Source organism: Melanotaenia boesemani, chromosome 16, assembly GCF_017639745.1.
Source record: "Melanotaenia boesemani isolate fMelBoe1 chromosome 16, fMelBoe1.pri, whole genome shotgun sequence".
Taxonomy (NCBI): Eukaryota; Metazoa; Chordata; class Actinopteri; order Atheriniformes; family Melanotaeniidae; genus Melanotaenia; species Melanotaenia boesemani.
This window is the reverse complement of record NC_055697.1, coordinates 11311370-11335047: the sequence shown is the minus strand read 5'-3', so window position 1 is coordinate 11335047 and position 23678 is coordinate 11311370. Positions and strand designations below refer to the sequence as shown.

General features: G+C 38.6%; 1 protein-coding gene across 2 annotated transcripts; it reads right to left on the bottom strand.

The window, feature by feature from the left end:
• Positions 1-434: 434 nt before the first annotated feature.
• egln1a (egl-9 family hypoxia-inducible factor 1a) lies at positions 435-23453 on the bottom strand. Of its 2 annotated transcripts, XM_042010139.1 has the most exons (5): positions 22430-23451; positions 7884-8003; positions 1041-1177; positions 890-957; positions 435-808 (listed from the first exon to the last, which is right to left on the bottom strand). In XM_042010139.1, the coding sequence occupies exons 1-5, from the start codon at positions 23132-23134 to the stop codon at positions 753-755; spliced, it is 1086 nt and encodes a 361-aa protein (XP_041866073.1). In that variant the 5' UTR covers positions 23135-23451; the 3' UTR covers positions 435-752. The 2 variants fall into 2 exon arrangements, with proteins under 2 accessions (XP_041866073.1, XP_041866074.1); XM_042010140.1 differs by lacking the exon at positions 7884-8003 and having other exon boundaries at positions 22430-23453.
• Between the last annotated feature and the right edge of the window lie 225 nt (positions 23454-23678).

The window sequence follows — 23678 nt, the reverse complement described above, 5'->3', positions numbered from 1 at the left end:
GCAATAAAAAAAAAGTGTACAAGTAAATCCTGCAGAGGGCGTAGGGACCTTTGTATTATGTAGAGGAAAGCAACTTAGTGCCAAAGCCCTGCCTTCCAGTCAGAGATACCATTTAATAAACTCTTGATGACTTGGTACTAAATCAAATTGTTTAGATCCCTAAATGAGAAAAGAACAAACTCTTAGTTGGCATCTACAGTACAGCAAAAGAATGAACTCAAACTTAGACCGAAGCAGTTGTGTAGGAAACAGGGTGTCTTTAATTCAGATCATTTCTCAAATTATTACAAACTCACATACATTAGCTTATTCTAGCAGCCCCTTCCATGTGAAAAGCATAACTTGACGCATATGCAAAACACTGTACCTTTATGGAATTAACTGGAAAAAAAATACATTTTTCTCTGAGCTTGATACCACTGAAGCCTTTCTTCAAAATGCCAACTGTAATGTAAATGCATTCTCCATTGAAATGGTGAGCGAAAAAAGAAGAAAAAACATACAATCCCTTTCAGTACAATGTTATGACATTCAAGGCCTGCTGGGTTGCCCAAGTTGACTGAAAATGAACAGAAATTACCATTTATTTATAGGTTTATGTTGCACCCACTTGAGCAAAAGTCTGCTGTGTTGTCAAGTAAAACACACACACACACACACACACACACACACATACATACACACACTTTCTAGAGGCCCTTTTCTTAGGACAGAGCACTTAATGGCTATTAGCTGGGGATGCGGTTATCCTACTAGCTGGGATCAGATGATTTGTTGAGTTCAACTTTTACTCCTTTCTCTCCTCCACCTACAAGCAGAGGATACAAAAGACAATGTCTAAGAAAACAAAGTGTCTTAAAGATTGTGTAGCTTGCTTGTTGAATCCCACCTGTTGAGTACTTTTCTTTAGCTCTGGCTCGCTCATCTGCATCAAAATACCAAACTGTGATGGCATACCTGCAAACAGAATTAAGAGCAGTGAGGCTCTGCAAAAGCTTGATCTTCTAAGGATGTGCAGTTGATAAGACTTGGATCCTGACCTTGTAGCGTAAGCGGGCTGAACTTCATGAGGGTTCCGTCTGTCCGACCAGAATAGCAGCAGACGGTCAAATTTTGGCTCTATGTCGGCAAACTGGGCCTTTCCTTCTGGGAAGATTCGAAGAAGGCCGCCGTGTTCCTGAAAAGAGCCGCGCAAGAAGAAACAGACACATTAATAAGGTAAAGCGAGACAAAGATCACGGTTTTCAAATTAATCGTCATCAGCACACAAAGGTTAGCACACAGAATAGAGCCTGATAAAAAAAAAGGTTGTTCTAATCATTTAAAAAAAAGACAATTCAGCCAGCATATGGTCATTTTTTAAATGATCAAAGTGTAACGACTGTGTTGAAGGCAGAGGACTGTCCAACCCTAGGAGCTAAGAGGAAAGCTCAGGATAGGAAGCAGCAGCGGGGGACGGCTTTCCTGTGGAGGGATAGGAAGAATAACCCACAGGAAAACTGCTCAGGCTGGATAAAGGACCTGGAGAGTGAAAAAGCAGATTGCTGCAATCGTGCCGCTTAAACTCTCACACAGCTGATATGATAGGTCCCTCTCTTCACACGCAAAGTCGCAGTGCTTAAAAGGTTCACACCCTTTGCTGGAGAAGTAATGCTGTTCCCATTTAACAGGGTTGAATAAAGGGGAATGCTGATGGTGTGACAAAACTAAATACAAACACAATAGGCTCAAAGAAGACAGGAGTGATTTTTTTTTTAGCACATAATCAGCTCAAGGACCACAGATTTTACCAACTAACAGCATGAACATAAGAGTTTAATGTGCAGGCCTGCAAATGAAGATGTGTGGATTAAAAGGCATGCAGGACATGACCTTATGACCTCCACACTAAATTTGACTGAAGTCAAATGTTAACGAGTAATGCAAATTGTTAAATAGCAAACATGGAATATGCTTTGCTCTAAAATCATCTCATAGAATAGAGGTGGTGCAATTTTAAATTTGGGATTATATACAATTTATTTATTGACTCATACAACAAGTACTTATTATTGGTGTTTTTGAGACTGATAAACTGCCAAAGTACTTTGTAGTGGTAGTTCTCCACCAGTGTAAAAATGATACACTGCACGTTTCAACATTCACATAGCACATACAAAAAGTCACGGGCTGCAGAAGTATGCAAACTCTGAGTATTAACAACAACATATGTAAGTCAGTGTTGTAGAAATAGTTAAGTACACAAATGTTATCTACAAAAACACACTTTATCAGCACATCCTTGAAGCTGTTGCTGCAACACAAATCAACGTGACTAATTTGATCAGTTGGTCCGCACCATTTACCGCCCGGGTGACCCGGCAGCAAGGTGGGCGGAGTTTTCTCTCTGTTAAAATCAGGCGATCAGCCGGGGCATCAGCTGGATGACCTGCTCAGATCCGACGGCTTCTTCAGCGCAAAATGGTCCAACTTGATAATAATGTTGATGTGTGGCCTTTATTTGTTCAGTAGATAACATCTCATTAAGATGATTCCTCAAACAACTTCTGTTAATATTATGATTCTTGTCAGACGCTCCAGTGAAGTTGTTCCAGTCTAACTGCTCTGATATGGTAACAGATCTCCAATGGACACTGTTGCACTTTGCAGACTACAACCTGAAAGAAATGCGTACAAATCTATGGCTTTATTAATAACTTTTTTTATTTTTATGATCAATTTCTCCCTGAAAGATCCATGCCTCTTTCGTTTTGGTAAAGCCTCTTTCCAACAGCAAATGGTTTCCTCTCCATTTAAACGGCAAACTCCTCCGCCGCCACTCGTCATCGCTTCTCCCCAGGCCATCGCCTGGCTGAGGGTAAAGGAGTGGAGCCACCAAACCACAAGGTTCTGCATGACGAGTGCAAAGCCAAAAGTGAAACCATAACATTAGAATAACTAGTTAGATCATTTGCTTCAGCCTGATTAATAATCATGTGAACCTAATGGTGTAAAAGGTGAATAAATCAGTAGGTTTGAGGTCTTAATTCAGCAGTTACAAACCTAGCATAAAACCAAGCATGGTTTCAGCATGGGGTGGGGCAGGGGGTCCTCAAATTTTTAGTACTTGCATGGAGGGGGTCCTCAAGGAAAATATGTTTGAAAGCACTGTTCTAATTTCCCTAGTGAAGAACAACTCATCTGTTTAAAGTAATTGCTGCACCCCAAAAGTGCTCAGAGTGAAAGCAAATTTCTATCTTTCTAAAAACAATTTTCAATGTTTTGTACAGCTGTCATTTCCTACTAAATTCTGCTTTCATTCTGGCCTGATCCCTTTTCATGTTGCCATCGTTTTCTTCTTATATGAAAGAAAAAGAAACCGGTGGCAAAATGGAAGAAAATGTGTTTTTTCTAAAACTGTGCAGCTCCAGTAAATACTCAGGACACGACCAATACTAAAAGAGGGGCCGGTGGTAACTTTGGAGATAACTAAATATTTTTTCCACTCTGTGGAAGTAAGAGTAAACAAAATCTTGCCAAACCTAACACCCCCATGGGAGCACCTTGCATAAAAAAGTCACATGGTATCACTCCAGAAACCAGTAGGACAGTTATCACTCAAAGTTTACTGTAAATCAGAGCACATTTGACATTGTTCAGACTTTATTCAGTGCTTAACTGATGAACCACATTGTAGTGTGACAAGTCACATGTTATGATTCACTTATCTCCTTTAAACAAAGAAGTTACACGAGTTATGTTTATTATCTATTAGGTGAAATGGCTCCAGTGGCTGATTGATTTCCTTCCATTTAAATATTTGCTTGCAGTGCCTTTTTCCTTTTCACAGGAACAGCATGTTTATGTTTGTTTCATGGCTGCAGATAATGTGCAACAGTTGGGACTGGTAATGCTTTACCTCTAGTTATTAAGTTTATTTTAAAAGTGCTTTACAGCAACATACAGAAAGCCAAATGAGCCAGAAAACTAAATATTAAGACTAACTGGAAGTCTGTAACTTGAAGTATGTTTTATAGAAGCGAGCCAGCTGAACAGACATAATGTTGGGGAGTTAAATAACAGAACATTCCAACTCCGTGTAATTTTCCCATGGAGCCCCGGTATCTAGGCAACCACATTCTATAACAGGTAGCCCAATAAGCAGCCAATCAGAAACAAAACTGCAATCATTCATATGTCCGACAGCGTTTCAGAACACGGCTCATTCAAATAACTGAGGCTGGCACGTGGACAAAAAATGTCACGCAGCAGTTTGGATCATTAACTTGGCCCACATTGTAACTGATGCAAGTAAAAACAGGAAAGAATTTACAACACACAAAGAGACAAAAACAGGCTGTGTTAAGCAAGTGGAAGTGAAGACAGGGAGAAGATGTAATGCACGAGAACAAACGAGGCTGAATGGCACTTTTCATCTGTTGCCTTTTTTTTCTGTCACCTAATCAGCATAACTGCTATATTTGTATATACAAAAAGATCAAAAAAGAAACTTAGTGTATCGACGTTTTATGCAATATGTGAAAAAGTTTATAAATCCACCATCTAAAATACTAAACATATTGCATGCACAAAGATTAACAGTCATACAGGGTGTGCAGAATTATTAGGCAAGTTGTATTTTTGAGGATTAATTTTATTATAGAACAACAACTATGTTCGCAATGAACACAAAAGACTCAAATATCAAAGCTGAATATTTTTGGAAGTTGGAGTGGGGCTGTTTTAGTTTTAGTATCTTAGGAGGATATCTGTGTGTGGAGGTGACTATTACTGTGCATAATTATTAGGCAACTTAACAAAAAACAAATATATACCCATTTCACTTATTTATTTTCACCAGGGAAACCAATATAACAACTAAAAATTTACAAATATACATTTCTGGCATTCAAAAATAGAACAAAAACAAATCAGTGACCAATATAACCACCTTTCTTTGCGAGGACACTCAAAAGCCTGCCATCCATAGATTCTGTCAGTGTCTTGATCTGTTCACGACCAACATTGCGTGCAGCAGCAACCACAGCCTCCCAGACACTGTTCAGAGAGGTGTACTGTTTTCCCTCCCTGTAGATCTCACATTTGATGAGGGACCACAGGTTCTCTATGGGGTTAAGATCAGGGGAACAAGGAGGCCATGTCATTATTTTTTCTTCTTTTAGACCTTTTCTGGCCAGCCAGTGGAGTACTTGGATGCGTGTGATGGAGCATTGTCCTGCATGAAAATCATGTTTTTCTTGAACGATGCTGACTTCTTCCTGTACCACTGCTTGAAGAAGGTGTCTTCCAGAAACTGGCAGTAGGACTGGGAGTTGAGCTTGACTCCATCCTCAACCCGAAAAGGTTCCACAAGCTCATCTTTGATGATACCAGCCCATACCAGTATCCCACCTCCACCGTGCTGGCGTCTGAGTCGGAGTGGAGCTCTCTGCCCTGTACTGATCCAGCCATGGGCCCATCCATCTGGCCCATCAAGACTCACTCTCATTTCATCAGTTCATAAAACCTTAGAAAAATCAGTCTTATGATATTTCTTGGCCCAGTCTTGACGTTTTATCTTGTGTGTCTTGTTCAGTGGTGGTCGTTTTTAAGCCTTCCTTACCTTGGCCATGTCCCTGAGTATTGCACACCTTGTGCTTCTTGGCACTCCAGTGATGTTGCAGCTCTGAAATATGGCAAAACTGGTGGCCAATGGCATCTTGGCAGCTTCACGCTTGATTTTCCTCAGTTCATGGGCAGTTATTTTGCGCCTTGTTTTTTCAACACGCTTCTTGCGACCCTGTTGACTATTTTGAATGAAACGCTTGATTGTTCGATGATCACGCCTTGTTACGGCCCCTGTTCATTGCAGGCAGCTGTAGCTCATCCTGCAGGTAATTGCCTGGCAGTGAAGTCTGTTCGGAGTGGCTGGATGAGACGCACCTCACTCTCCTTCTCGCTGATTGGCTCCACGGCCAACCAATCGCCTTGCAGCTTCCTGAAGTCCAGGAAATAAAGGCTTGCTGCAGGGATCATTCTGGAGGGAGAAGCTGGACTGCACAGACAGCTTCCCCTCACTTTGGCAGAGTTCTGATGGCATTGTTGTTCTGTGTGTGCTGTGTAGATATGGTAGCCTTTTGTGTAATGGACTATTTCGTGTTTACAGCAGGGTTAACCCCAGCTGTTTGTGTTTTCCCTCGGGGATATTCTAGTCCTGTTGAGTAGGGCTTACCTCTTGTGTCATGCACAGTTTAGGTTTGAGCAATGCCTTTTGTTAGTGTATGTGTGTTCTGCCATTTCGCTAACCATTTAGTTATTCATTCGTTTGGTGTTAAAATTTGTTTGTCATGTTGGGCTAGATTAGGATTTCTGTTTGTGATTGTGTTTAGTTTATTGGGACTGCACCTTTTGTACTTTAGTTCTTGCCCAGTTAGATGTTCCTTTTTGTTTGTATAAGTTTGGTATGGTTTACTGGGTGGGCTATATGTATGGTTTTAGGTTTAATATGTGTTTATTTCTTTTTGCAGTTTCTCTAACCCCAACATTTGACTAGGTTTTGATTTCTTGTTTTACCCATTATTTATTCTTTTAACAATAACATGCTGTGTTCTTACCCGAACAACTCTCCACGACTATCTTTTATGTTGCGCCCCACTCATGCCCCTGAATCGGGTCGTAACACGCCTCAAAAGCTTGGCAATTTTAAGAGTGCTGCATCCCTCTGCAAGACATCTCACTATTTTTGACTTTTCAGAGTCCGTCAAATCTCTCTTCTGACCCATTTTGCCAAAGGAATGGAAGTTGCCTAATAATTCTGCACACCTGATATAGGGTGTTGATGTCATTAGACCACACCCCTACTCATTACAGAGATGCACATCGCCTGATATGCTTAATTGGTAGTAGGCTTTCAAGCCTGTACCGGTTGGAGTAGAACAACATGCATAAAGAGGATGATGTGATCAAAATACTCATTTGCCTAATAATTCTGCACACACTGTAAGTCAAAACTAGTCAGCCAAAACATACATAAAGAACATTTGTGCAGCAATTAATCTGCATGTTAATCTAAATAAATAAACCCCAGAGCCTGCGTTCTAACAAGAACATTCAAAGGCAAAACTATTTCTTCATATACTTGTCTGGAGGTTATGTTTGTTAAGAAATCTAGAAGACCAGTCAGGTTTTCTGTACATAAGTCTCCAGCTCCACAGAGATGCATCAAAGTCCTCAACTGTACAGGCACTGGCTTTTGTTATAAAAGCTGCTGTTTCTTCCTGGTTTGCAGCATCCTGTTTGTCTCATATCAAGAAGTGAGTTCCTTTACTGCTTGTCAAATAATGCTTAACTTTTTACACTATAGCTTAACTTTTTAAGAATTCAAAATAAGTAAGTAAGCAATGAGCTCAGAAAATAGTTGCAATTTACTGTCTGGAGTATTTTTTGAGCCTTTATAATATGTTAAAAAACTCTGAATATAATGTGCATGTATTGTATTTTCATTTGTATACAGAAAACTTAACAGAACTTAATGCATAAAATAAATCCAAAGCCCAGAATGTAAATGAAGTTTTCTGCACAAAGAACAATAGATGTGGACAATTGCATGGGGATGCTCTTCTACCTCACGGAGTCAGACTTGATTAGCAGGACCTTTGACTTTTAATGGGATTATTTATGGGAAGAGCTTAAGTATCCACTAACATGCAACCGCTGCTATTTACTCTCCAAAAGGTGTGCAATATGAAGGCAGGAGGATGGACGGTGACAACCAACCACAGAAACAAGTAAGCTGACATGTCATATGTTTCTAACAGGAAATCAAACTGATACAAACATTCATGATAATTTTCATTTTACCTTAAAACTACAACAAGTAAGTTTTCCACATATCACTTCCCTACCTTGGCATTCCAATCTTTATTAAGGTAATATATGCATGTGACACACCGCCCATCACCATTGGGGTTATCCACATGGCGCACATAGCCTGTTCCATTTCCAGGGTAACACGCCACCATTGCCTGAAGAGAGGAAGATGAAAAAGTGTGATTAGTAAAAACAGATACGCTGTGACACAAGCAAAAAACGTAAGCAGACGACGTCTAGATCTCCTGTGTCTTCAAAGAAGAGACTAAAGGGACAGAAAGAAAAATCAAAGCACAAATGTCCAAGTCTAAATGAGGATTACGTGAGTCACAACCAGAGCTGTGGAATTGGATTTGTTGGCTCATGATGCGAATGCCGCCTTTAGCTTGACTGTATTGCTGCCTCACCTGCATTAGGACCGACACAAGACAAGCCCCTGATTTATTATAAACTTTAAACCAGTGAGAAAATACACCGGAGGTATCGTGCCACATGTCAACTTCCCATGGCCTTTTCCTGCTCCGTTAGGAGATGCATGATCTGCCTGGGTGTTGGCAGTGAACCCCAATGAGCTCTTGTAAACTTCTTGGTGCAAACAGTAGGTGCAGACACTCGTGGCAAAGTGCCCCTCAGAAATAAGACATACAAGTGGTGACTTGCACAGTGCTCGTAAATAGAGAAATATTTAGGTTTTTCCCAAGAAATAAAAAAAAAAAAAAAAGTCCAAGCATGGCATGATTAACAAGAAGACAAAAAGAAATCCATCTCTCTTGATATCATACAACACTGAGCTCTCACACTGTAGATTACAACAAAACCATTCAACTGCCCGACTGTCTGACTTGAAAGTGGGGCCGACAAGTCAAACATGCACAAACAGAGGGCAGATTCAGCCCTCATACACAGCCACATATGCAATGATATGACAGGCAAAAGGCAAGTCCTTCCACATTCTTTCATGAACTTGTATCAACATAAACCATAGTAACATTATTATAAACACACACAGCAAACTAAACTTCAGGTCTTGTCTTATAAACTATAAATGAAAGCAAAAAAAAGGTAAAGTTTTCCTGTCAGCAGAGACATGATATATTTTTCTTAAAAACCAAAGTGTTCACATCCAATAAAAGTGATGAAAATCATTTACATCACACACACACGCCTGAATCTTATTTTTCTGCACATCTGATTGTAGCTGCTTGCGTCAGTCCACATTGTGCTCACATCTTTTGCGTGATGCAGGCTACCACTGGAATGCACAGTATCAGGGCCTTCAAAGCTGAAAAACAACAAACCTCCAACAGAAAGGGGGGGGGGGGGGGGGGTGCTTGGTCTGGCTGGATGAACACTGAAGGAGGAGGATAAAAGTGGGTGGGTTTCAGAAGAAGCGGCTGCTGAGTGAGGGGCACACACACTGACAAAGGGCTTCCTGTCAGTAAGACGCAATACTGTACACTTGTCTGTGTTTGTGTGAAAGAGTGTGAGTGTGTGTGTGTGTGTGTGTGTAAAGGACAGGGAATGAGGGAGAGGGGCACAGACACAGAAAGCAGAGGGGTGGGGCTAAAGCAGAAGAGAGGAGTGAACTGCTGTAAACTTTGACTCCTGGCCTTCCTCCAGAGGGAGCAGTATTTTAATGGTTGTGCTACGTGCAGAGCGTGAGTGAGGAAGGTTGGCTGATCCTTGGATGTGTCACCCCTCCCACCCAGAACTGCAGGGCTCATGCTGCAAGGCTAGAGATGGATAAAGTGTGGATATGCTATGGGGGTGTGTAGGTTGAATTAAGGTGAAAGTGCCTCATCCTGCAAAAACCCGGACGAGGCAGTTTTGCCTTTCACTTCCTTTAACTGGAAATCTCTAGAAATGTAATAAACGAACAGCAGGAAAGATTGTTTCCACCACATTCTCAGTTATGTGCAAGTCAGTGTGTGTTGTATGTTGGATTTTGTGACGCATTTGCTTTCTGACCAATTTACCCCATTAAAAAGTTAATAAAAAATACAGAAAAAAAACAAAAGTAGAAGTGAACATTCACTTTGAAGTAATACATAAAGTGCAGAAATTGTCTACAGAATATACATGACACTGGAATGCAGAACAGCTGTTATCTAGAAATGCCAACCTTGTATGGAGTGCTGTTTAATTCCAGTTTGCCTTTCATGTGATCTGGTCATGAGAACCGAACAAGCTGAAGCACACAAAAGAGACACAGCTTAAAGATAAAATCCTCATTTAGAAGAAGCATAAAATCTTAATGAAAGTACATTTAGACAGTCTCAGAGTGTAATAAAATTGAAATAAAAGAATAAAAACTAAAACTTCTCCCCAGCAAAAAGGTTTCACTACAGAAATAAAGCTGTCTCAAATCCTTTCCACTCAGCAGCATTTTATTACTTGCCACTCTCACCCCTGAACTTTATATTCATTTGAGCTTCCATTATTTCAGTTACTCAGTCTTCCGCATTCCACTGTGGCCCTCATTAAGAAGCTGACCTTGCTCTTCTTGTTGTTTGTTTACATTCCACAAGCACAGCTTCAGAGGCCAACTGGCATTTCCATTCAGGGAACAAGAGGGATAAAGGTCACCAAAGCAAGCTCTGTGGGGCCTTCACTGGGGCCAAAGGTGGGGGGACAGTCTGCCACAGACATGTATATAACCACAATATAAAAACAATAATAATTATTTGTGACTACTTTGCACTTATTTGTATTGAAACAAAAGCATGGACTGGCTGATCGCAATTTTTCTTTAAAGAGTTTGGTGTCATTTACTGGTTGTTTTATAAATGTGTCTCATCCTCATGGCCGTGCAAAACATTTTCTATCATTTACTTTCAGATTTATTTATATTTGTCAACAACTCACAAATGAGCAGGTTTTAAACCATAATTTCTTAATATCTGAGGCAGAAATGGAAAAATGAAAAGAGATTTTTATCATTTAATATTTTCTGCATGTGTTGCACCACTGTTAACTTTTCTTCACCATCTGTAAATTTTCTTCACTAATTGCAAACTAAACCTAACACAAGTGAAACTATAATCAAATAACCTGTAAAAAGCTAATTAAAAAATACACACAAAAAAAGGTACAAACCAACATTTTATATTTAACTAAATTGGATAAAATTTGCATGTATTATTGAATGTAAAAATATAATTTCTCCATATTATCATAGCAAGTACAAGTAGGGGACCAGGTTCAGCTGCTTATTGCTTTATTCTCCATCACATTTTAAATCAGACAGTAGTATGCTTGTAGCTTGATTATTTTTAATACCATAACCTATTACAATAATACACTTGTGGTACTTGCTTTGTGACTACAGCTCATGTTAAAATGAAATGGCCTCTGTTAAATGGGAAACCATCAGAGCAATTAGTGGGAAAAAAGCATGGAAAATCCTGCTAAGCAGGGTTGTATAATTGTACCAGACCATTTATCAGTCACTTATTTAGGACCTTTTTGAAACATACATGAATGAATGAATGAATGAATGAATCTAAATGCAGGCAGCACTGGGCCTCTGCAGAAAGAACCCCAGACAGCAGACACATATGGACCAATCCCAGGCCACTGTTGGTACTTATGGCCCAGTTAGGATAATCCTCATGAATGACCATGTTTCTGTAAACGGGCATCTACAGTATTAAGTTTCTTAATACAGCACGGCATGTAGTAAACAATTAGTTTTTTTCTGTGTTGACTAACGTGATAATCATGATGTAAAAACCAGTAATCATGATTATTGGTTTGTTAATCCAAAATTATATACAACAACTCTAAGGTCAAAATGTTAACAATAATTTTACAATTTGGCAGAATAATGAGTAAAATACATTTTGAGAAAAGCTCAAAAAAGCTAATTTAACCATTATGGTCGGACTTCAGAAACTGTCAATTTCTTTAAAAAAAGAAAGAAGGAAAAAAATAAGAGATGCTGCATTACTGGTCAAAGTACAACCGATAAAGTTTTCCAAAACGCAACAGAGAATCACGAGACATTTGTTCTGCGTTCTGGCTGCGATGCAGTTTTGTTCTGTCCTGTCGCCCACATGACTTCACACAGACAGTCGCATCTAATCGCTTCTGTCTTATAAATCAAAGCAGTTAAAAAAGGCTTGAGGTGTAGTTCTGTATGCTCTACAACAGATGCTCTATAACAGAATCTAGATCATAAATCACAACATACTCTTTATTGCTCATTAGTTCTTCCATATTTTAATTACTGTGCAGAACTTTGGGGTAATAATTACAAAACAATAATACATCCACTATTTGTTCTCCAAAAGAAAGCCATAAGGATCATCCATGGGGTTGGTTACAGGGACCATGCTAATTTATTATTTTTGCAGTCAAAATTATTAAAATTGAAAGACATTATTAATCTACAGACTGTACAAATTTTATTTAAGGCAAAACACAAACTACCACCTGTAAATATTCAAAGACTGTTTACAGAGAGGGAAGGGGGTTATCTTTTGAGAGGAAAATTTAATTATAAAATCATATGGGTGAAGACGAGAAGGAGAGGTTTCTGTATTTCTGTTTGTGGAGTAAAATTGTGGAGTAAGTTGAATGTGGAGCTCAAGGAATGTCCAAATTTAAACGTGTTTAAGAAATGTTTAAAGATATTACTTTCACACAATATATGAATGAAATATGAAATATGTATTGTTTGGGTTGGTTTAAAATGAATTATCTAAATGAAATGCTTGCAATGGTTGAACAATATGAAATCATTTAAATGTGTACTATGACGTACGGCTGTAAAGTTCAGATGGGAAACTAAGAGGAAGTGAAAAATATTATTTTAACTTTGGAGAAGGGGTGGGATTTAATAAGTTTTACTTCTTCCAGCTCCTTTTTAAACATGAACTTTGTTTAATTTTTCTTTTTTTGTATTTGGAATTTTCATGGCTGTACATTTGGTTTTGTATGTGCTTGAAATAAACTTACTACTACTACTACTTTCCAGCTGGGAGAATGTATCACCAACAAAGAATCTTTTGATATGAATGCGTGTGAAAACAGCATCTGTGGAGAAAGTATAAGCTCGGCCATTTTTAAGCCCAAACTTTGGGTTGATATCAGCATGTTTTTATTTATATCTATTTAAAATCAATAGTTTAGGAGTAGCTTGGTTGTACCTTCGTGTTGTTTGTTAGGCTTTCATCAGCTCACCTCATAGGAGTAAGGTAAGATTAATTAATTTTACAATAAAGTGACATGATTAAACAACATATTATTAAACAACACGATTAATTAATTGTTCGGATCCCTCAATATCGTCACTTCCACAAAAGATTATCTCTGAACCTTAACGGCAGATCAGTGCATATATGTGTGTGTTGCTACACTGTGTAAGCTGCAGAAATGGGTTATGTCAGTGGGTAAGTGTGGTAGAGGAGATATTCCGTCCAAACAAATGGATTAAGTCATCCTTGTTGGATTTCTTTGGTTATAGAAAGAAAAAAAAAGACAGAGGGGTGATTGTGGGGGACTGCTCACAGGCCTGTAAAGCAAAACAAGAAATGTTGCAGAGAAAGGAAGAAACACATTCAATGTGTTTTACTACCTGCAGGATAACCACCATCTTTTTACCCTAAAGTTAAAGGTAAATACACCCTAGCTTGGTTAAATGACTTATCTCAGCTGCATATTTCTAATTACTATGGACTTAAAACACGTGATGCATTCAGCAGCGTTCACTGAACATTACATTAAACTTACGAGGAAAATCTAATAAGAGTTTTTGTTGACAGAAATACTCATGGTTCAAACCTTTTCTGCTAAAAGGCAGCTGGAAGTTAAAAGCTAGCTAGATGTTTTGTTTTTTTTTTCTCTACCTCAGATTCAAAACAAATGTTCAAAAACATTTTATGTAATTTACAGAAAGCCAGAATAAGACCAGGAAGAGGTCTTGTAGTCTTTTCCATCTGTTTTCTCTGAGAGAAATCCACGTCAATATGTAGCCTTTTTATATTATTTCCAGGATTTCTTGTTTATTTCATTTTGTTTCTAAAATATTTGTTATTTTGGCATCAAAAGATAACAAATCAAACCTGAGATCCATAAGGATTGTTCATTTGATTTTACATATAGTGTTGAGAAATGAACACATAACAATTGTGATTACTTCTTTGAAAATAAACTTAGTCAAATAAATCTATAATTGTGACATCCCTATAATGAGAATTGCATTTTTAATGACATTGTTCTTAGTGTGTATATTTTTCCCTTCAGGTGCAGGAGGAGTTTTTTTGTGCTGCTGGGCACATTTTGAGTGTGAAAATCTATCTATATAGCTGTATATAGTAAATGATCACTTCTGATTTAAATACGTTGATAAAGATGCTTATTTTCTGAAATTTCTCTTTGGAAACATTTAAGATCAATATAGTGTCTATTGATGTTATTTAGACCAGATTTCCAAACTTTTCCATTTAATGGACTCCCCTAAAAACGTTAACATCTGGCTGGAGACCTTCTTTGCAAACCCACGTAACGTATCAGAAAATAATAATAATAATAATAATAATAATAAAAAAGATATATTTCAGTGTCTACTGTTTTTCATTAAAAATAACAATAATAATAATAATACGTTGGATTAATTTATTCTGTTTTTTTAACACTCATCTCGAGGCAGCATCTATATGGATTAATGATCTCTAAGCTATTTTTTTTTGGCAGCACAAAACTGAATTGTATGAAAAATACATGCAGTCTTCTCGGATGGGGCAGCACAGCTCAACAATAAATTCAGTTATTGGTAGGATGTTTGGACAGAACGCTGGCATCAAAAGAAGACTTCAGAGAATGATCATTCTGTGATGACCTGATCACTTCCAGGACAGACTGATCACTGGGGTGCTATCAGTTCATTACACTACATACACTGATATGAGCCATGAGCTGGGGTGGAGCAAAACGGAAAGTCTGCAAGGGGTCTGTACACTTCACAGAAGAGATGCTTATCCAAACACAAGCACAAACAGTTGGGACCTAATAGCGCAGGAGTGTGGGAACAGAGACAGTTCGGATCCCAGACAGGGATAGCTCACTGTTTTATCTGTCAAGACAGTGGTGCTGCCTCAGAGGAAATCCTGCTTTAAAGAAATGACCTAGTTTACTTTTATTATTTACAGGAGGATGTGAACAATAGAAGGACATATAAACAGCAACAGCATTGCTCTTTATCCTTCACACACCGCAGCAGCAGCAAGCACAGTTTTCTTTTATTACGCAAACGCTCTGAAGGTGGCTGTGTGAAGTCACAAGTCCAAAAACATCCTCCTACAACAAGCGAGATAAAAACACATGTTGCTGTATCAGTGATTGCTTAATTCTTCATTTGAAATATACTGGATACAGAGATCTTCAAGCAGACTGTTTATACTGCTGTACCTGTTCACATAGATTTCATATCTTTCTCACTGTAAAAGGAAATTTAATATTTTATTTTTCTTTAATAAATAATTTTAATTCATACACACTTATATTATAAAAAAGAATTTTTTACTCAGGCAATGATAAAATGGATTCATGCATTATCAATACCAGCTTTAACCACCAAAAACTAAAAGGCAAAATATGAATAACAGTTAAATCGCTGCCAGACTCTACAACAAAATCAGCCAACTAAGAGAAAAAATTAAAGCAGCATGTGTCATTTTCTCTCAGACAATGACTTATTTTAAAAATCAACTCAACATATTCTGCAACTGGATTAGTCAAATACTTTCTGTGTAAGTGGTTGTAGAGTGGACACCACAAAATTATAGCTTAGAAAACTATGAATGTTAAGGCCATTTGCAATCAATGTAAATTACGGGGGTTGAGTAAAAAAAAATAAAAGGTTCTGTTCCACCACATTCCTCAGACAACAGACCAAAGCTTCTGAATCCAACATCAGCTCAATAACGGCTACATTTGGCTTTATCCCATTTAGCCTGAACGACATGTTGAAGAAAGTGTAATTGCAATTTTTCTGGCTTGGTTTGTGATTTAATCTTTCAGCTTCTGTTGAGTGTTCATGCAGAAATATTTTTTTTTAAATCACAACGTGAAAATTGCTCTATATCCCAACTTCACTTAGAAATCGCAAGATGCAACCTGTGGCCTAAACACTGAAGCCTGAAGGTAACATGTTGCATGATTTTAAACATGTAGCGTACCTTGCAGTCCAATATTTTATATATATTAGTGTATGGTATACACATGGTATAGTGTAGTCAAAAATACAGTTACTACCCAAAACATTCTTCTACTACTGTGTGCAGTAGTTGCAGAAAAGTAGAAGTAGAAGCAGAGAATCTCACATAAGGAGGGAAAGTTATTACTGATGCTGCTTTAAAAATACAAATTTGGCATTATCTCATTGAAAGAAGCTAATTATGGGTATGTAGGTGCATTGCAATTACAAAAACACTTAATCCTCCTTATTTTTGGAGATTCTGATAGTTTTCAAGCCTTACATTAAAAATATTCATCATGAGTGTTCAGAATCGATGTTACGCTGCTACAGGTGCTATTTGAAATATCTGAGTTTGAGTAGTTCTCTGCAAGAAAACTTTGGTTTGGAGATGCATCTGCCTCCTTACAGCGGAGCACATAAGCCAGCAAAAACACATCTTTCTCATTTATGAAGATTCTGACGGTGATTTTTTTTTATTTGCTTTATTTACTTTGGATGTTAGTAAAATGTTTAATCTATAGTTTCTTTGGTTTTCAGTACAGATGCTTTAAAAATGGCAGTATAAAAAAAACTGTGATAAAAATTTAGATCAGACCATATGAAAAAAATATCGTGATCATTGTTTTTGCCATATTGCCCAGGCTTACTCGGTCCTCTGCCCTCACGCTTACCAGCTGTAAGAGAGTGAATGAGCAAGTGTGGGGAACGAAACGCAACACAGATCCATTGTAAACATATCTGAGGCTCAGATAGAGCAAAAGCACAGCTGGATGCATTTTTTTTAAACTCTCAAAGGACCCTGTCGTCGCACAAGAAAGTGGACAGGAAAAGCGTCTGAAGCGAGTGGATTAGTAAAAAAGAAAGTGGATGCTGTAGGTATAAAACCTGGAAAAGGTGCCTATTAACAGGTAAATTAATTGTGCTCCTTGGGATTTACTAATCGCAAAATCTTAAATTGCAATTTCCGCTTAAAAATGATTAATTGACGAATAGGATTTAAGATCCATTTATGCTGGATGCAAAAGATGAATGCGCAGACAGACGGATGGTTTTGTCCGTTTTCTGCAGAGGTTACGCACGTAATTTAGTTAGTTTTCATGGAGCTTAGCCGTCTGTAGCTGGCCCAGAAAATAAAGCAATACCACCAGAAGTCGTGGGTGTAGTGCTGCGCAGAATAGCTGACATGCAACCAGCGAAAGAAACAAACTAGAGAATAAGAAGATAAACAATAAATTCAAAAAAAGCAGAAGATGAATGAAGGCGAGGACACAAACTGTAGAAATGGTGGCAGATTTTGAAGAAAGGCTATATGAGTGTTTAGGGTGTGTTGGACGTTTGGAAACAACTTTATATAGTGGTGCATTACCGCCGCCAACCATTGTCTCAAACTGATGTCGGACTGCGGGAGTGAACTTTGAACTCAGCAATGCCCAGTAGTGAAGGAAACGACTTAACCATAGATAATGTAAGATGGCGATGTATGACGTCTGAAACGGACGCCCCCTTTTACGTGTGTATGGGAGCATAAATGGGCCTTTAGACAACAGCGTGTTATTGGGCCAGTTGTAATCATTCAAGTGGCTAATTAGACCAAAACAATCACTTTGTGTCTAAATGATGCAATAAAAGCCATCTCAAACACATCATGGAGTTTTTAAAAGCACAGTCATTTTCAGTGTCGTGCACCACCCATCATAAATCCTCCCAGTCCTCAACTTCAACTCCACAGCTGCAAAGAGTCAAAAACAAAGGCTTCTGTCTCAGGGCTTTAATGTCCAGGTGCTGTTTAGATGATCAGTGCCATGATCATCTAAAGCACTGCTTTAACCCTTTAAAGACCGACCCATGAAAAAACATGGTAATAAAAGGTCCATTTGTTTTAATATGGTCTTTATTTGGCCTTTTAATAAAATGTAACAAAAAATAAATCTTTTTAGGGATATTTACCATTTCTTACCACATCATATGACAAAATTAGTGTGGTTTTCTGCTTCCTGGTATCTTTTAGGGGGCAAAAGACAAGTATCAGATTGTGTTCAACAGGATTTTGAGCAAAGTTTTGCAAAGTAATGCAAAATGTCTCAGAAACTGTATGTATCAAATATGTCATGTTGGGCTCCGTTTTGTTTTGATAGTGTGTGAGCACTGGTCAAACTAAAGGATTTAACCCACATACTTTACCTGAATGCTACCAGCGGGTAACACACATAATGATGACCAGAACGTTAGTGATCAACACTGTAGATGGAAATGCTACAAACGTAAAAACTGGGCTAGAAATACAGCTAACTATTTTGTAACAATACATTAAAGTGTTAGCAAATAGCATCATTACCGTATGTATTTCTTGGCAGCAGATGTTTTCCACCTCTGCTGGGATTGTGGTACATTTACCACATGTATACCTATTAACAGGGGCATGTACAAATATATAAGGCGAGTGAAGAACTGCAAACGTTATATCGGACTATAGCTGGTAAGCAGAGTATTTACCAAACAGATATGTCGTGCTGCATTCCTCGCTCCGGGTTGCTGAGTTCATTCTTGTTTTCGGGGTCTGATTCGAGCTCGAACATGTGCGGCTGTATGTTTTATGTTGACATTGTTTACTGGTTATTTATATTACATCTGTTTGTTTGTGAGTTCTGCTGGTGTTTCCATTTTGAAAACAGTGCGTGCTCCCAACAACTACTCCTGACAGTTGACCAATCAGAGGCAGCCTGCATCAGGGGGAGGCAGGGCTCAAGGGGGAAGAGTCGCATTCTGCTTGTTTCTGGCAGAGGCTGATCTGAGGGCCTACGGAAATAAAATAAAGGGGTTTGTGAAAAATGCTGGATTGATTCCTGCCCATTTGGACTCACATATTAGAATAAATTAGCCTGAAATTAAAATAATAGAGCCACGTTAATGGATTTATGCAAATCATGGGAAATGCACAGGTTGATCACAGCGTTTTTACGGAGAAGGCAGGTTGTACTTGGCATATGTGACAATAAACAATGGCTGAGTCTGTGCTCTAACTATAGAATAAACAGGAAAAATGTGACATGCAAGGTGCTGCCTCAGTCATGTTGGCACTGCAAGCGGAAGGAACAACTGCCTAGCTCTGCATACAACATAATGTACAGCCGGCTCCAGAGCTCAGAGGACAGCCATCACATGACTTCCTCTCTTCTTCTACACTCTATACAGCTTTAAGATTTAGGTCAACTTTCTTATGAATGCAAACACGTTCACACTATAAAATGACTAATGACAAAGTAACACTGCAGGTAACCATACAAAACGTGCTTTATCAACCACAGCTGTTGAGATGATCCTGATAATAAATAACGGTGCTGTCTAAATGTTTGTCTACTGTTGTTTTAGCTATCATAAATAGCTGCAGCATCAAGTCATTTTTTCTTAGTATCTGAGTCAAATGACAACATTGTACTTAAAAGTATTTAAGCTACTTTCAAAATTGCTATTACAAGTTGCCATTTTGATAAAAAAAAATTCAGACAAAATGACATGACGCTTTAACAAAACTGACTAATGATCTATGCATTTTTTTTCCCCCTCACATTTTGCAACTCCCAACATGATACAAATGGAAAATAAAGCGTCAGTCATCTTTACAAGCATGGTTGAATAAAGCAGGCGGGACACTAACCTTAATATGACAACCGCACGACGCTTTAAAAAACTGCTATCTGATATTACATAATTATTTTCCATTACATTCATACGAGCCTGATGCTGGAGGAATTACTTAATAGTGTGTTTAAGTTTATGATTTAAAATCCCTCCTGATCTAAAAGAGTATTCTATAAAAGAGAGATTGTTTTATGCAAATAATATCACTGTAATATTAACTTTATCTTCAACCAAATGAATAATATTTATGCTGCAGCCTTGTCATTGTATGCTACTATTATAAAACGCAGCCCAAACCAACATTCAGTGTACAACAATGAGTCAGTGACAAGACAATTGTATTACTGAAACACTCTTCTTTAAGTTTCCTGAGCACTGTAATGAATTTAGAGAGCATTTGGCATGCTGAATATACAAGGAAACATGTCTCACTGTCTGTGATTTCCTACAATATTATCAAGTGAAAAAAGGAAGTAGAAACAATAATATTTAATAACTATTTGGGCAAAATCTTTTCCCTCAGTCTCTGCCAATGCAAAATGTGCTTACATTGTGTTGTATCCCTTTGAGCTATTGATACTTGCACCCGTGCATTTGTGCAAGTCATGCTGATTTTTGTCTGCTTGCTGTCCAGTCATGTGTTTGCTAAAGCAACTGGGGCAGTAGGCGAGGAAGTCAAGCCCTCAGCAGAGTCTGACTCAGTGGACAGTTACGTGTATCAACAACAGAACCTGAAATGGTTTCTTTCTAAATAATGTTTCAAGTCTACCGAGAACCAGTCAGAGGAAAAGAACATAACTGGACAGGAGAAGCAGCCTAAAAATAACAACGTACAGCAGTTGGAGCTCTCTGCCAGCAAAGAAAATAAAATACCTGAAACATGCAATGCCTCAGGCTTCAATCTAGTGCAAGGTCCACCACCAGAGCCAGTAAATGCCAAGCACGGTTATAACATGACAGGGCAATGGGACAAATATTTAACAGTGACTACCTTCAATAAGGTTTGTTACTTCAAATGTGGAATTTTTCCATAATCTGTCTTTCAAGTGTGACTTTCATGCCCATCTCTTTCAAACAGTAAATTTAACATTGTCAATGCCTCAAGTTAAAAACACAACCCTCTTCAAAAACTGATCTGGGTGTCTGAAAGCTTCACTCAACTTTTACCATCTCTGCAGACAAGAGACATATAACCTAAAGCAATTCCACAAATATAACTACAACTGTATATACTAAAGAATATGTTCATTACATCAACATCTACTCAATATGTGAATTTATCTTTTTAAAAAAGGCACTAGAGTGGCTGTGGTTGAACTTCTATTTAATAAAATGTTGATTTCCTTTAAGTGCCTTTCCCCCATTGGAGAATGAAGAGGATGGAAGCTGGGGGCAGCTCATCTCCTGCAGGGATAGTTCCATGATAAAAGGTCATGGTGACCAGATATGGTTAAAAAAAAAGGGGGATTGCAGGTCACATGCAACCAAACGACCGACACTGAGCCACACAGACTAAGGGCTGACGTAACTTGCTTTTTCTGAATACACCCTCATCAGTTTAACACTAGTAATAGAAATGACGACCGCAGCTTTTAACCATGCTGCTCACTTAACCAGGATGAGAACTTTGTCACATTTTCTTAGAAAACGCACCTCAGTGAAACGGGAAACTGAAAGTTGTTTATGGCACAGCCAACTCTGAAAGCCACAGGTCTTCCTTAAAATATTAAAAATGCCGTGTCTTACCCATTAGATGTGTGCTGTTATATTAAACTGAAATCATCACTGCTGCTCACCATCTCACTACTGCCTGCTCAGACAGGGTCAGTCAGCTTCAGAACAACATACAAGAAATGACTCACAGCCTGATCCAGCTTCAGGCTACTGCTTTTCAAATAGTTGCAGCACCTCTACATACAACTTGCCATTGGCCTATTATGAACCTGAAATAAGTGTGTGACTTTGTCATCTGCATGTTAATGCTACTAATATCACCTTGCTGAAAACAAATATAAGCTACTAGAATTGTTAGGAAAAAAACAAAAAACTAATTTTATATTTATATGGCTCACAAGCAACTGAGTAGATTTTTGCTAGTCAACTTCAAAATCATGGTGACATCAGGGCATTTGATGTCTCATACTTAAAATGTAATAATTTGCCAATTTTGTAAACAGGAAATTAATATTTGCAATACCTACAAAATAGTTACTAGAATATACTCCAGGCATATGCTAAAACACCTTTAAAATTACGTTGTTACATACACGCTATCTATTTAAATAAAATCTTTATTATTATTCAAGTAAGGTTTAAAGCTGGGCATGAGGTTTTGTGACATAAATGCCTTAAACTAATTTATTTTTAAATTATAGCCACTGTGAGTGTTTTTTGCACATTAACAAAGGCAACCAGTATCTTTTGTGATGGAGTATAAGTCATGCTTCAACCTTGAGAGAAGTACACTTACAAAAGATAGGTACAATTAGAAAACTAGAATGATGACCCTGAGAGATTTAACTTGGTTTGACCATTCTGATTTGAACTGCTGCTGAATTATTCTAGACAGTGATATACTTGCAAAACTTCTGATGTTCTTTTTCCACAAAAAGATGATTTTATTTCCAAAATTGAAGTGTGTGACAGGTGTAAAATCATCAGGCCAGAAGTCTTGGTTCCTGTGGGACAAATGCAATATATTCACCGTGTTGATAGTGTACCTATACCTGTTGCAATACTTACTTTTGTCCTTCCATTTATAGTGTAGTTTCCCAGGTTGCCATTGCAATGTCTGATTAGATCGTCCATACGATTCATTAGAAAGAGGATCCTCTCGCAGCCTGCCTCATTCCCATCTATCCACACGATTTTGTCCCCTCTGATGTCTTTAGTAGAGTCACTCTTTTGACTGACCAACTGGCCATCTGTGAACTTGCCTGTTTTGTGCAGGGCCTTCACATTCTCCAAAATACCCAGTCCAGTTTCTACCCCTAAAAAATTGTCCACAAACCAGATACCGTGCTTGTTCATGCACGGGATAATGTACTCGATAGCAAGTTTCTGAGCGGATGAGCTAGACTGTCCGTTAGGTGTGGTGGGGGTGCTGGAACTGTCTTCTCCCGCTTTATCCTTGACTTCAGGTGCTTCTGTGTTTGTAGTTTGCGGTAAGGATGCCGGGTCCGCGTGTTGTGAGCTTTTCTTTTCTTGGTTCTTCTCTTGTGTTTTGTTGTTCTCTGACGGCGGACCCTGTCCGGGATTCAATTTAGGAATGTGAGTCTTGTCTATCTCCTTACAAATGAGCTTGTGTTCCTTCCAGTGCTGTTTCTGATGCTCCTTGCTACAGTAGAAGGAGTTTCGGCACCTACCACACTTAAGGAGGTTTTCCATTTTCCCACAAAGTTCACAATACTGTTTATCTCGTTCCAAATCACAGTGCTGCTTTTCCATGTTGGAGGCTGTAGCGTTTGTACTGCTTCTTTAATTCCGATCCTTCACACGCGCCCTGCTAACCGATAACTTTAGAAAAGATCCGCAGCCTCTGCCTCACTACACCGAGCAAAACAGAGAGGTAAAACTCAGAGCCCCGCCATTTTGTCACAGTCATTCCGTCAATACATGATCTATCTGTGAGATATTGCGACAATGAGCACCCAAGGTAGAGAATTAAGGTGTGGGTCGAGGTCTTCGGGAGGCATTTCGGTAGGCTAGCTGTCGGTGTCCGTGTACTGCATGGTGCTGCGCAGCTCCGTTGAGCTGTTTTAACGTTGCCCAGCCCCCCTCTGACGTACAAGCACAGCCTCTCGCGCTACGTTCAGGAGCTGTCGGACAATTAAACAAATGGCACGTGGTCGGTCATGGCTGCTCCCACATGTGCCACTCCCATAGTTTGATAATCAATAAAAGTAATTATTTGGTTGATTGCTACTGCTCGCCAGCAGTATTTAAAACATTAAATAAATCCTACAAACTATAGTGTAGTGTAATAATGCAA